The sequence below is a fragment of the Mustela nigripes genome, chromosome 8 (assembly GCF_022355385.1).
Source record: "Mustela nigripes isolate SB6536 chromosome 8, MUSNIG.SB6536, whole genome shotgun sequence".
Classification (NCBI taxonomy): domain Eukaryota; kingdom Metazoa; phylum Chordata; class Mammalia; order Carnivora; family Mustelidae; genus Mustela; species Mustela nigripes.
The window spans coordinates 21,287,866-21,300,588 of NC_081564.1; the positions used below are offsets into that span (position 1 = coordinate 21,287,866).

The 12,723-nt window shown below is 42.6% G+C and overlaps 2 protein-coding genes across 10 annotated transcripts in view; one reads left to right on the top strand and one right to left on the bottom strand.

Moving 5' to 3' along the window:
- CHEK2 (checkpoint kinase 2) overlaps positions 1 to 11,746 on the bottom strand; it is a 49,994-nt gene extending 38,248 nt beyond the window's left edge. For 4 of the 8 annotated variants that reach the window (XM_059408729.1, XM_059408721.1, XM_059408722.1 and 1 more), the window contains exons 1-2: positions 9,965 to 10,017; positions 8,810 to 9,137 (exon numbers count right to left, since the gene is read on the bottom strand). In XM_059408729.1, coding sequence (XP_059264712.1) covers positions 8,810 to 9,131 — 322 coding nt within the window. In that variant the 5' untranslated portion in view covers positions 9,132 to 9,137; positions 9,965 to 10,017. Of the gene's footprint in view, positions 1 to 8,809; positions 9,138 to 9,964; positions 11,361 to 11,390; positions 11,502 to 11,655 lie in introns of those variants that run through there. The other 4 variants (XM_059408724.1, XM_059408725.1, XM_059408728.1 and 1 more) reach the window with 4 other exon arrangements.
- A 139-nt stretch (positions 11,747 to 11,885) lies between these two features.
- The window catches only part of LOC132023296 (iron-sulfur cluster co-chaperone protein HscB-like), a 6,976-nt gene continuing 6,138 nt past the window's right edge, over positions 11,886 to 12,723 (top strand). The window contains exon 1 of one of the 2 annotated variants that reach the window (XM_059408730.1): positions 11,886 to 12,209. In XM_059408730.1, coding sequence (XP_059264713.1) covers positions 11,896 to 12,209 — 314 coding nt within the window. In that variant the 5' untranslated portion in view covers positions 11,886 to 11,895. The remainder of the gene's footprint in view (positions 12,210 to 12,723) is intronic. The other variant, XM_059408731.1, reaches the window with a different exon arrangement.

The window sequence follows — 12,723 nt, forward strand, 5'->3', positions numbered from 1 at the left end:
ATCAGCAGGGAGCCTGCTTCTCCCTCTGCCTCTGCCTGCCATTCTGTCTGCCTGTGCTCACTCTCTCCCCCCCTCTCTCTCTGATAAATAAATAAAAAAAAATTTAAAAAAAAAAAAAAGAAAGAAAGAAAATCAACAAGAATAGCTTTTTTTCTTTTTTTAAGATTTTATTTATTTGTCAGAGAGAGAGAGAGAGAAAGAGACAGCACAATCAGGGGAAGTGGCAAGCAGAGGGAGAAGCAGGCTCCCCCATTGAGCAAGGAGCCCAGTGTGGGGCTCCATCCAGGACGCTGGTATCATGACCTGAGCAGAAGGCAGACACTTAACTTACTGAGCCACCCAGGCACCCCAAAGAATAGGTTTGAATGACTCACTGAACTACATGGATCTAACAGATATATTCAGAACATTCCATCCTACACAGCAAAAGCAATCCTAAGAGGGAAGTATGTAACAATATACTTGAGGTCTGCCTCAAGAAGCAAGAAAAATCTCAAACAATACAATCTTACACCTGAAGGAGCTAGAAAAAGAAAAACAAATGAGGCCTAAAGCCAGCAGAAGAAAGGAAAACAATAAAGATAAGAGTAGAAATAAATGACATAGAAACTATAAAACAGGGGCACTTGGGTGGCTCAGTCATTGGGCATCTGCCTTCTGCTCAGGTCATGGTGGGGCTCCCTGCTTGGTGGAAGGCTTGCTTCTCCCTCCCCTACTCCCCTTGCTTGTGTTTCCTCTCTCACTGTGACCTTCTATGTCAAATGAATGGATGAAATCTTAAAAAAAAAAAGAAAAAAAACTAAAAACCAACAGAACAGATCAAGGAAACCAGGAGCTGGTTATTTGGAAAACTAAATTTAAAAAATGGGACACCTGGGTCGCTCAGTTTGTTAAGCGTCCCACTCTTGATTTCGCCTGAGGTCATGATCTCAGGGTTGTGAGATCATGCCTGGAGTGGCTTAAGATTCTCTCTCTCCCCCTCCTTCCACCCCTCCCCACCCTGTCCCTTTCTTAAAAAAAGAAAAATGAAATAAAATTGGTAAACCTCTAGCCAGACTTACCAAAAAGAAGAAAAAAGATGCAAATAAATAAAATCATAAATGAGAGAAGAGAAATAACAACAAACACCATGGAAATATAATTATAAGAAATATTGTGAAAAACTGTGTATCAACAAAATGGACAACTGAGAAGAAATGGATAAATTCAGAGAAACATATAAATTACCAAACTGAAGCAAGAAGAAATAAACAGCTTGAACAGACCAAAAGCCAGTGGAGAAACTGATTCAGTAATAAAAAAAACTCCCCAACAGGGGTGCCTGGGTTGCTGAGTGGGGTAAAGCCTCTGCCTTTAGCTCAGGTCATGATCCCAGGGTCCTGGGATGGAGCCCCGCATGGGGCTCTCTGCTCAGCAGGGAGCCTGCTTCCTCCTCTCTCTCTGCCTGCCTCTCTGCCTATTTGTGCTCTCTGTCAAATAAATAAATAAAATCTTAAAAAAAAAAAAAAACCCAACAAAGAAAAGTTCAAGATGAGATAGCTTTATAGGCCAACTTCTACCAAACATTTAAAGGATTAGTATCTGTTCTTCTCAAACTTTTTCAAAAAATTGAAAAGAAAGGAAAGCCTCTAAATTCATTCTATAAGGCCAACATTACCGTGATACCAAAACCACACAAAAACACCACAGAAAGAGAACTATAGGCCAATACCCCTGACGAACACAGATGTAAAAATCCTCAACAAAATACTAGCAAACTGAATCCAACAACACATTAAAATAATCATTCACTACAATCAAGTGGGATTTATTCCTGGGATGCAAGAGTGGCTCGATATTGGCAAATCAAGCAAAATAATATATCACATTAATAAAAGAAATGATAAGAACCATATGATCATTTCAGTAGATGCAGAAAAAGCATGTGACAAAGTATAGCATAAATTCATGATAAAAAACCTCAACAAAGTAGGTTTAGAGGGAACATATCTCAACATAATAAAAGGCCATATATGAAAACCCACAGCTAGTACCATCCTTTTTTTTTTTTTTTTAAGATTTTTTCTTTATTTATCTGACAGAGATCACAAGTAGGCAGAGAGGCAGGCAGAGAGAGACGAGGAAGCAGGCTCCCTGCAGCACAGAGAGCCCGATGTGGGGCTCGATCCCAGGACCCTGGGATCATGACCTGAGCCGAAGGCAGAGGCTTAACCCACTGAGCCACCCAGGTGCCCCGCTAGTACCATCCTAAATGGGCAAAAGCTGAGAGCTTTTTCCCTACAGTCAGGAACACGGCAGAGATGTCCACTCTCATCACTTCCATTCAACATAGCACTGGAAGCCCTAGCCTCAGCAATCAGACAGCAAAAAGAAATAAAAGGCATTTAAACTGACAAGGGAAGAAGTAAAACATTTACTATTTCCAGGTGATGTGATACTACACATAGAAAATCCAAAAAGACTCAGGAAAAAAGTACTAATATTGAAAACCAGATTAAATAGCAACAGGATACAAGATTGACATATCTTGTATCTGCTACATTTCTTTTTTTTTTAATTTTTTTTTTAAGATTTTATTTATTTATTTGACAGAGAAAGAGATCACAAGCAGGCAGAGAGGCAGGGAAGCAGGCTACCCGAGCCGAAGGCAGAGGCTTTAACCCACTGAGCCACCCAGGCGCCCCATATCTGCTATATTTCTATACACCAAAACTGAAGCAGCAGAAAGAGAAATTAAGGAATTAACACCATTCACAACTGCGACAAAAAAAGCAATAAGATACCTAGGAATAAACCAAAGAGGTTAACGACCTGTACACTGAAAACTATGGAACACTGATGAAAGAAAATGAAGATGACACAAAAAAATGGAAAGATATTCCATACTCATGAACTAGAAGGACAAATAATTAAAATGTCTATACTACCCAAAGCAATCTACACATTTAATGCAATTCCTATCAAAATACCAACAGCAGTCTTCCCAGAGCTAGAACAATCCTAAAAGTTGTACTGAACCACAAAAGACCTGGAGGAGCCAAAGCAGTCTTGAAAAATAAAAGCAAAGCTGGAGGCATCCCAACAATGAAAAAAACAAACAAACCAAAAACAGACTCTTAACTATAGAACAGAGGAGAAGTGGGGGGTGGGGGATGAGTAGAAATATGTGATGAGGATTAAGAGTACATTTATTGGTGGGGGGGGCGCCTGGGTGGCTCAGTGGGTTAAGCCTCTGCCTTCGGCTCAGGTCATGATCTCAGGGTCCTGGGATCGAGTCCCGCATCGGACTCTCTGCTCAGCAGGGAACCTGCTTCCCCTCTCTCTCTCTCTGCCTGCCTCTCCGTCTACTTGTGATTTCTCTGTCAAATAAATAAATAAAATCTTAAAAAAAAAAAAAAAAAAGAGTACATTTATTGGGACGCCTGGGTGGCTCAGTTCGTTAAGTGGATGGATGCCTTCGGCTCAGGTCATGATCCCAGGGTCCTGGGATCTAGTCCCATATCTGGCTCCTGGCTCAGCAGAGAGCTTGCTTCTCCCTCCCATTTTGCCTGCTGCTCCTCCTGCTTATACTCTCCCTTTCTGTTAAACAAATAAATAAAACCTTTAAAAAATTCTTTAAAAATTTTTAAAAAAAGAGTACATTTACCTTGCTAAGCACTGGGTAAGGTATAGTATAGCTGAACACTCTATTGTACACCTGAAACTGTCAGGCTCCAGGCTAGGTGAGGAGCCTGCTTCTCCCTCTGCTTCTGCCTGTTGCTCTGCCTACTTGTGCACTTGCTGTCTCTCTCTGTCAAGGTAAATTTAAAAAACAAAATAAAACAAAACAAAGACCACAATAACTTTAAAAAGTAAATAAATAAAAATTTTTTAAAAACACAAAAAATTTAACAGAATTACCATACTCTCCAGCAATTCCATTCCTAAATATAAACAAAAAAACTGAAAACAGGTACTCAAGCAGAGAGTTGTATGTGAATATTCATAGCAGCATTATTCACAGCAGCCAAAACAAAGAAATAATCCAAAATATCCATCAACAGAATGGATAAACAAAATGTGATATATACATGCAATGAAATATTATCTAACCAAGAAAGAAATAAAATTGATATATAATAAAAATGAATGAACTTTTTTTTTAAGGTTTTATTTATATATTTGATGGAGACAGCAAGAGTAGGAACACAAGCAGGGAGAGTGGGAGAGGGAGAAGCAGGCTTCCCGCTGAGCAGGGAACCTGATGCTGGGCTTGATCCCAGAACTCCGGGATCATGACCTAAGCCAAAGGCAGACGCTTAACAACTGAGCCACCCACACCCCTAAACTGAATGAACTTTTGAAATATTATGCTAAGGAGTGTCTGGGTAGCTCAGTTGGTTAAGCGTCTGCCTTCAGTTCAGGTCAAATCACACAACCGAGCCCCACATGGGCTCCCTGCTCGGCAGGGATTCTGCTTCTCCCTTTACCTCTCCCCCATTCATATTTTCTCTCTCTCTCTCTCTCTCTCTCTCTCTCTCGAAAAATAAATAAATAAATAAATTTAAAAAGAAAATAAAAGACAAGAAGTTTGCTGTGTTGGCCCGGAAGTAGATTAAAAGGTACCCTGATGCAAAGCGGGCAGGAATGTAAATTGGTGCAGCCATTATGGAAAGAAGAATGGAGATTCCTCCAAAAATTATAAACAGAACTGCCATATGATTCAGCAATTCCACTTCCAGGTATTTATGAAAAGATGTGTGTACCCCCACCTTCACTGCATAACTGTTTACAACAGCCAACACCTAGAAGCAACCTAAATGTCCAAAAGTCAATGGACAAAGAAAATATGGTATATGTGTATATATGTGTATATATACACACACACACACAAATGCACACATACATACTGGAATATTACTCAGCTATTAAGGTATGAAATCCTGTCATTTGCAACAACATAGATGGACTCTGAAGGCACTGTAAATGAAATAAGTCAAAGACAAATACTGTATAATCTCACTTGTATGTCTTATATGGGGAATCTAAAAAATCTAAACTTGGGACGCCTGAGTGGCTCAGTCAGTTAAGCATCTGCCTTTGGCTCAGGTCATGATCCCAGGGTCCTGGTATTGAGTCCCACATCAGGCTCCCTGCTAGGAAGTCAATTCCCTCTGCCTGCCACTCTGCTTGTTCTCTCTCTCTCTCTCTCTCTCATTCTCTCTGGCAAATAAATAAGAGTCTTTAAAAAAATAATAATGAAAAACCTGAACTCATATAAATAGAAAGTGCTGGTTGTCAGGGACTTGAGAGTGGGAAAATGGGGAGATGTTTGTTATAGGGAACAAACTTCTAAGTACAAGATAGTAAGTTCTGGTGATTTAATTTACAGTGTGGTGACTACAGTTAGTAATACTATATCATATATTTGAAAGTTGCTAAGAACATAGATCTTAAATTGGTTTTTTTAAATACTTTTTTTTTTTAAAGGTTTTATTTTTATTTATTTGCTAGAGAAAGAGAGAGCACAAGCAGGGGGAGTGGCAAGCAGAAGGAAAGGGAAAAGCAGACTCCCCGCTAAGCAAGGAGCCCAATGTGGGGCTTGATCCCAGGACCCTAGGATAATGAACTGACCCAAAGGCAGATACTTAACTGACTGAGCCACCCAGGCACCTCTTAAGTATTTTCACCACAAAAAAGAAATGGTAATTATGCGATGTGAGGAGAGTATTAGTTAATACTAATGGTAGTAATCATTTTGCAATATATAACTGTACCAAATTAACATACTGTATACCTTAAATTTAAACAATGTCTCATGTTGATTACATGTAAATAAAGCTTGGGGGAGCAGGGAGAGGACTATTATCAGAGAAAAAATTTTATAAATACATAATGGTGATAGTTGCACGACATTTTATAAATGTAGTTAAAGACACTAAACATAATGGTTTACTTAATGTAAACCATATACAGTGGCAAAACTTTTCATTATATAGATATTCCCACAACAAAAATAAGTAAACATGGGGAGCCTGTTTGGCTCAGTCAGAAGAGAGTGCAACTCTTGATTAGGAGGTCCTGAGTTCAAGCCCCATGTGGAATACAGAGACTACTTAAATAAATAAAACTTTAAATACTAAGTAAACATTTAAAGAATACTTAAGAGTACATTTTTTTTTTAAGATTTTAAGTAATCACTACATCCAATGCAGGGCTCAAACCTACAACCCCAAAAACAAGTCGCAAGCTCTACTGATGGAGCCAGGCAGGCACCCCAGGAATACATTTTTTAATTATTTTATTTATTTATTTATTTATTTATTTGACAGAGAGAGAAATCACAAGTAGGCAGAAGTAGGCAGAGAAGCAGGCAGAGAAAGAGAAGCAGGTTCCCTGCTGAGCAGAGAGCCCAATGCGGGGTTCTATCCCAGGATCTTGGGATCATGACCCAGACCGAAGGCAGAGGCTTAACACACTGAGCCACATGGGCGCCCCAGGAACACATTTTTTAAAATGCAAGACTTACATACTGAAAATGACAAAACACCACTGAAAGAAATCAAAGAATACCTAAATAAACAGAAAGACATCCCATGTTCACAGATCAGAAGACTTAGAATTAATTTTTTTTTAACATTTATGTATTCGACAGAGAGAGAGAGAGATCACAGGCAAGTAGAGAGGCAGGCAGAGAGAGGGGGAAGCAGGTTTCCCACCAGAGAGCCCGATGAGGGGCTCGATCCCAGGATCCTGAGACCACAACCTGAGCTGAAGGCAGAGGCTTAACTCACTGAGCCAACCACGTGCCCCAAGACTTGGTATTATTAAGATGTCAGGGTGCCTGGGTGGCTCAGTGGGTTAAGCCGCTGCCTTCAGCTCAAGTCATGATCTCAGGGTCCTGGGATCAAGCCCCGCATCGGGCTCTCTGCTCAGCAGTGAGCCTGCTTCCCCCTCTCTCTGCCTCTCTGTCTACTTGTGATCTCTCTCTCTCTGTCATATAAATAAATAAATAAAATCTTTAAAATAAATAAATGAATAAAATCTTAAAAAAAAAAAAAGATGTCAATACTCAGGGGCGTCTGAGTGTCTCAGTCAGTTGGGCATCGTACTCTTGGTTTCAGCTCAGGTCATGATCTCAGGGTCATGGGATCCAGCCCCACATCCAGCTCTGTACTCAGGGCAGAGTCCGCTTGTCCTTCTGCCTCTACTCCTCCCCATCCCCGCCCTTGCTCACTCTCTCTAGAATAAAAAACAAATAAAATCTTAAAAAAAAAAAAGTCAATACTCCCCCAAATGATCTATAGATTCAATGTAAACACTAATACAATCCAAGCTGCCTTCTTTGCAGGAAATGACAAGCTCATCTTAAAATTCATATGGACAAGGGACCCAGAATAGTCAAAACAATCTAGAAAAAGAACAAATCAGGACTCACACTCTGGATTTCAAAACTCACTACAAAGCTACAGCAATCAAGATTTTGTGGTGCTTGCATAAAAGGACAGACACATAAATCAAGAGAATGGAACTGCAAGTCCAGAAATAAACCCTCACATTTATGGCCAAATGATTTTGACAAGGGTGCCAAGACCATTCAGCACATAAAGAATAGTCTCTTCAAGGGGCACCTGGGTGGCTCAGTAGGTTAAGTGTCTGCCTTCGACACAGGTCATGGTCCCAGGGGTCCTGGGACTGAGCCCTGTATCAGGGTCCCTGCTCAGCAGGGTGTCTGCTCCTGCCTTTCCCTCATGCTATCTCTCATGCTCTCTTTCTCAAATAAATAAAACCTTTAAAAATAAATAAATAAAAGAGTCTTTTCAAGAAAGTTCTCACACAACTGGGATAGTCACATGAAAAGAATGAATCTGGACCTCCACCTCATACCATATACAAAAAGCAACTCAAAATGCATCAATGGGGTAAACCTATAAAACATTTAGAAGAAAACAGGTGTGCATCAATAACTAATAATTATAATAAATTCTATTTATTGAGCAGCAGTCACTTTATGCTATTCCCCCTACCAGAATTTTCAGATTTTTATAATCTCACTTTTCATAGTGATCCAGCCCACTTCACCCTTTCTCACCATATGTTTCCCATTCACCATATGAGCCGTGAGCCTATCTTAAAACTATGGCTTACATGAGTAAAAGAAAACAGCTTCAAGTACTTACTTCTAAATTTGAAGTCGTACCTATGAACATTCCTCTATTATTCTCTATGTTTTACAGTTTCTTTTTCAAGTCATCAATGTTGGAGATGAAACAGTGAGTTATAAGGTACAAATAATATATTAGTCATTCTTTTTTAATATCAAAATGCTATTTCAAACATACCTAGAGTGAAATCTTACTGCTGGAATCAGAAAATGTGATAGAGGATGAGCAGATTTAAATTAAAAGGCTGGCTATTTTGAGTTAATAAATAACAGTCAACAAACAGCCTTCCCTATTCTGAAACTGTAAAATGGATGTTCTGAAGCTGCCACAGCAGAGGTTAAGTGGTGGTTTCTGTGGATTTGTCCATTACTGTTTGCAAGTTTGCATGAATCAGCATTTTGCTAGGGAAATGGCTTGCTGCACTCTTCAGATGCTCCAATGGACAACATTACAGATGCCCAGTTAATATTTGTTGAAAGATAAATGAGGGGGGGATCCACAGCAGGTAAAAGTAAATTCCCCCCAAAACTGCTTCCTTGGTTCCATCTTTCATCACCTTCAAACTTCGGAATCATTCCAGAAGTGCCTTGAGCTCTCTGCTACAGCTTTCTCGAACTATTTTTGTGAACAATTAACATTTTACATGATGTAACAAAAGGTCTTACCAAGATTGGGGAATCCATCCTGAAGGGCCCATAATCGAGCCCAAGGGGCGGGGACAGGCTCCTCGGGTTCTTGGTCCTCAGGAATAGAACAGAGTTCTTGGGTAGACACTGTGTCCAAAGAGCTCAGCGTTCCTGAGCTGGAGTGAGAGGACTGGCTAGATGTGGGTGCCGTGCTGCTGGAGCTGGACGTGCCTTGAGACTGTGAAGAGCCGCCATGTGTCTGGGAGGAGATGCCTTGAGACTGAGAGAAGCCACCTTGGGACTGGGAACAGGTGCCACTGCCGTGGGACTGCTGACACTTCCCTTCCGTCTCTCGAGACATCACGACCTCAAAAGTAAGTGTCCAATAATAAGGTAAGTTTCAAGAAACAAGACTAAAAGTTCAAGAGGGAAGAATGGGCAAGGGCACTTGGGTGGCTCTTATCAGTTAAGCCTCAGACACTTTATTTCAGCTCGGGTCATAATCTCAGGGTCATGAGATCCAGCCCTGCAACGTCCAGGATCTGCACTGGGTATGGAGCCTGCTTGGGATTGTCTCTCTCCCTCTCCTGCCCTTCCACTCTCCCCACACCCACACAAGGGCAATCTCTCTCTCTCTTTTAAAAAATAAAAATAAAAAAGTAAAGGATGGGCATATTTAACGTCAGGAAAAAAAAAAAATCCAGAGCAAGCATGTTCTGCAAAAGTTAAAATTCTAAAACTAGATTGATCTATAGCTCTTCTGGGTTGAGCTTTTCATCCTATCATTTCAAACTAGATCAGTTTTTTGTATGACAGCCACAAATCACAGGGAAAAGAAGACAAAAAATAATTTGAAGGTTATAAATAAGTTAAAAGAAATGAACTAAGTCGGGGGTGGGAAGGAAGACTTTATAACAGCTTTCATTCATCTAATTTTTAAAAATTAGAAATGTGGAGTACTTGGGTGGCTTGGTCAGTTAAGTGCCTGCCTTCAGCTTGAGTCATGATCCTGGGGTCCTCGGATTGAGCCCCATGTCAGGCTCCCTATTCAGTGGCAAGTCTGCTTCTCCCTCTCTCTCTGGCTGCTTCTACCCCTCCTTGTGCCCTCCTTCTCTCTGTCAAATAAATACATGAGTAAAATAAAAATAAAAATTAGAAATGAAGGGCACTTGGGTGGCTCGGTCAGTTAAGCACCTGCCTTCGGCTCAAGCACTCTCCCTCTGCTGCTCCCACTGCTTGCTCTCTCTCTGTCAAACAAATACATACATAAATAAAATCTCAAAAAAATAAAAATTAGAAATGAAACTTAAAAGGTATTCATTGATACAATCAACACTATACTTAAATTTCAAGTTTAGGAACAATAAAGAAGAGGAAGGGTCATATGGCTTCAGGTAAAAAAGATAGCCAAAGAGAAACATAAACTAATTCACTGCACCAGGCCAGGGGTGACCATTTACATTAAATGTCACAAATACCCCTCCTCCCCCAAGCCTGCCCCAGGACGGTGAAGACCACATCCTGTTTGTTCACTTTAGATTCCCTGACTCTGAACTGAGGGCCAGGCTATTAATGAAGCAGTAACACAAAGAAGTCTCCCACAAACAACTCCACCTACCCTTTTGTGATGCTGAGTAACGATCAGTGCTCACCTTTCATCCTAAAAGGCCTTTCAGCCCAACAGATTCCTATGAAAACAAGCTCATCACAGCGGACCACAACAGGTTCCCACCCTCACTTTAGAGTTAATTCGATGAACACTTAAACTCTGATAACAGTCAAGTGTAAGTAACTGTCAATCCCTAAGTTTAAATCCCTAGTGTGATTCCTTTTTTATTAAAGGGGGGGGGGGCATTCTCTCTTCTCTCCTGATAGCCATACTCAGATAGCTTTCCAGATACAAAGATACTGATGACTTTTTCTTAAACCACACCACGAAAGTGATCCCAGAACTAAGTGTGCCACTCCAGGACCTAAAGCTCTAATACTACTGCCTCAATCAAGGCTGCAACCTCTTACAGCTTTTGAGCAAGACTTCTCCACCCTGAGAACTGACAAAAGACCGTCAAGAAGTGGCTGCTATCCCCGGTTATGGTAAGGGTCCAGTAGACAGACGGAAACCACAGAAGCCTCAGCTATGAGGAGGAGGAGGAAGTATATGGAAATATTAGAGGTAAACAAGTCTGGAGTCGGATGCCTGAGTCAAATCCTTGCATGACCTTCAGGTAGATCACCTCACTGAATGGGTAGATCTTGATAATTAAATGAGATGACACATTAAGTCTCCTCCCCCAGTAATGCCTGATCATTGGGAGAAAAGAATTCCAGTCCCAAAGAATCCGACAGCCGGAAAGGGGTTTACAAGTGCAACACAGTTTTTTTTTTTTTTTTTCAAATACAGAAACTGAGCCCCAAGATGGGCTGGTGCCTTCCTACCCTCTCCTCGCCACCCGATCCCACACTCTTACTTATGGACACTCGCTGGGCACCCTCCTACACAAGTCAGTGTGTCTCCAGCTCCTGCAGCGCCTAGCTGCTAAGATTGGGTTCTTAATACGTTTTTTCCGAAATTGAATCTAAAATATGGTAATTACTAAGATTTAAATAACTCTTTACAAACCAACTTCCCTCTGGTTTTGAAGAACACAACTTCGTCCTTTCTTACGCTGCACGTCTGGGCCAGTTTCAGCTTGTAAGTAACAGGGGAAGTGAACTTCACTTCGAAGTTCATCTGCAATGGAAGACAGTTACCCATTCCTCTCCTCCCCCCGACCGAGCTCAAAAAACACACAAAGAGAAAATTCTGGAGATTCAGCGTGCATTAATACCCTGGGGACTGGAATCGAACCCCAAACACCCAAGAGAAGTTCCCCACTATGACTCACCGCGTGAGCCCACCTGAGGTCAAACACTCAACAGCAGCTGCAGCCAGCAGCGTGGCGCTAACCAAGCACATACAAACTCCACCCTCAGCCAATCAGAACACCCTTCGTCGATGCCGGACCAATGAACAGCGGCGGATGTGGCCGTCCACACGTAACCTCAATGCTTGCTGGGAATTGTAGTTTAAAATGAGGAGCGGGACACTCGGAATCCAGGATCCCGCCCCGTCAGTTCCTCAGCCAATGAGCAGCACTAGTCGGGTCGGCCGCTCTCTCTCCAACCCCCGAACAGGTGACCGCGGCGACATAGGCCGCGGCCAGATGTGGGGCAGGAGAGCTGGCGCCTTGCTCCGGGTGCGAGGCCTGTGGCCGGCAGGGGTCCTCGGAAGGAGACCGCTAAGCTGCAGTGCTGCGTCTCTGGCGGGAAACAGTTCCCCCCAGTGTTGGAACTGCGGTGGCCCAGGGAGCCACATGCGTGGGGACGGGTTCTTCTGTCCACAGTGCCGCGCGCTGCAGCCACCTGACCCCACTCGAGATTACTTCAGCCTCCTGGACTGGTACGGGAGGCGGTTTCGAGAAACACGCTGGGGCAAGAGAGACGCCGGGCTGGCGATTTGGGGGTTGCAAAGGAGAAGGCGGGACCGGTTAGGTCGGTGGGCGGAGCCGTAGGGGCGGGGCCTGGGAGCACGTAGGGTGCCATTGCGGCGGGTGAGTGAGGAAATTGAGGGGTGAGCCTGAGGATAGGGCCTCTGAGGAATGGAGACGAAAAGGGAGGGAGGAGTGGAGGGGTGGGGAAGGAATTTAGGGGAAATTGGAGGAGGGAGGCTTCAGTGGAGGGAAACCTGAGGGCTGGGCCCTGAGAGGGGAAGCTGAGGGGCGGGACCTGAGGGAAGTGTGCTAGAGGGGCTGCATAGAGTTGATGGATAGGATCAGAATGGTTAAAGTTGGGTTGAGACAGAGGTCACAAGTAGGCAGAGAGGCAGGCAGAGAGAGAGAGGAGGAAGAAGACTCCCCGCCGAGCAGAGAGCCCGATGCGGGGCTCGATCCCAGGACCCTGGATCATGACCTGAG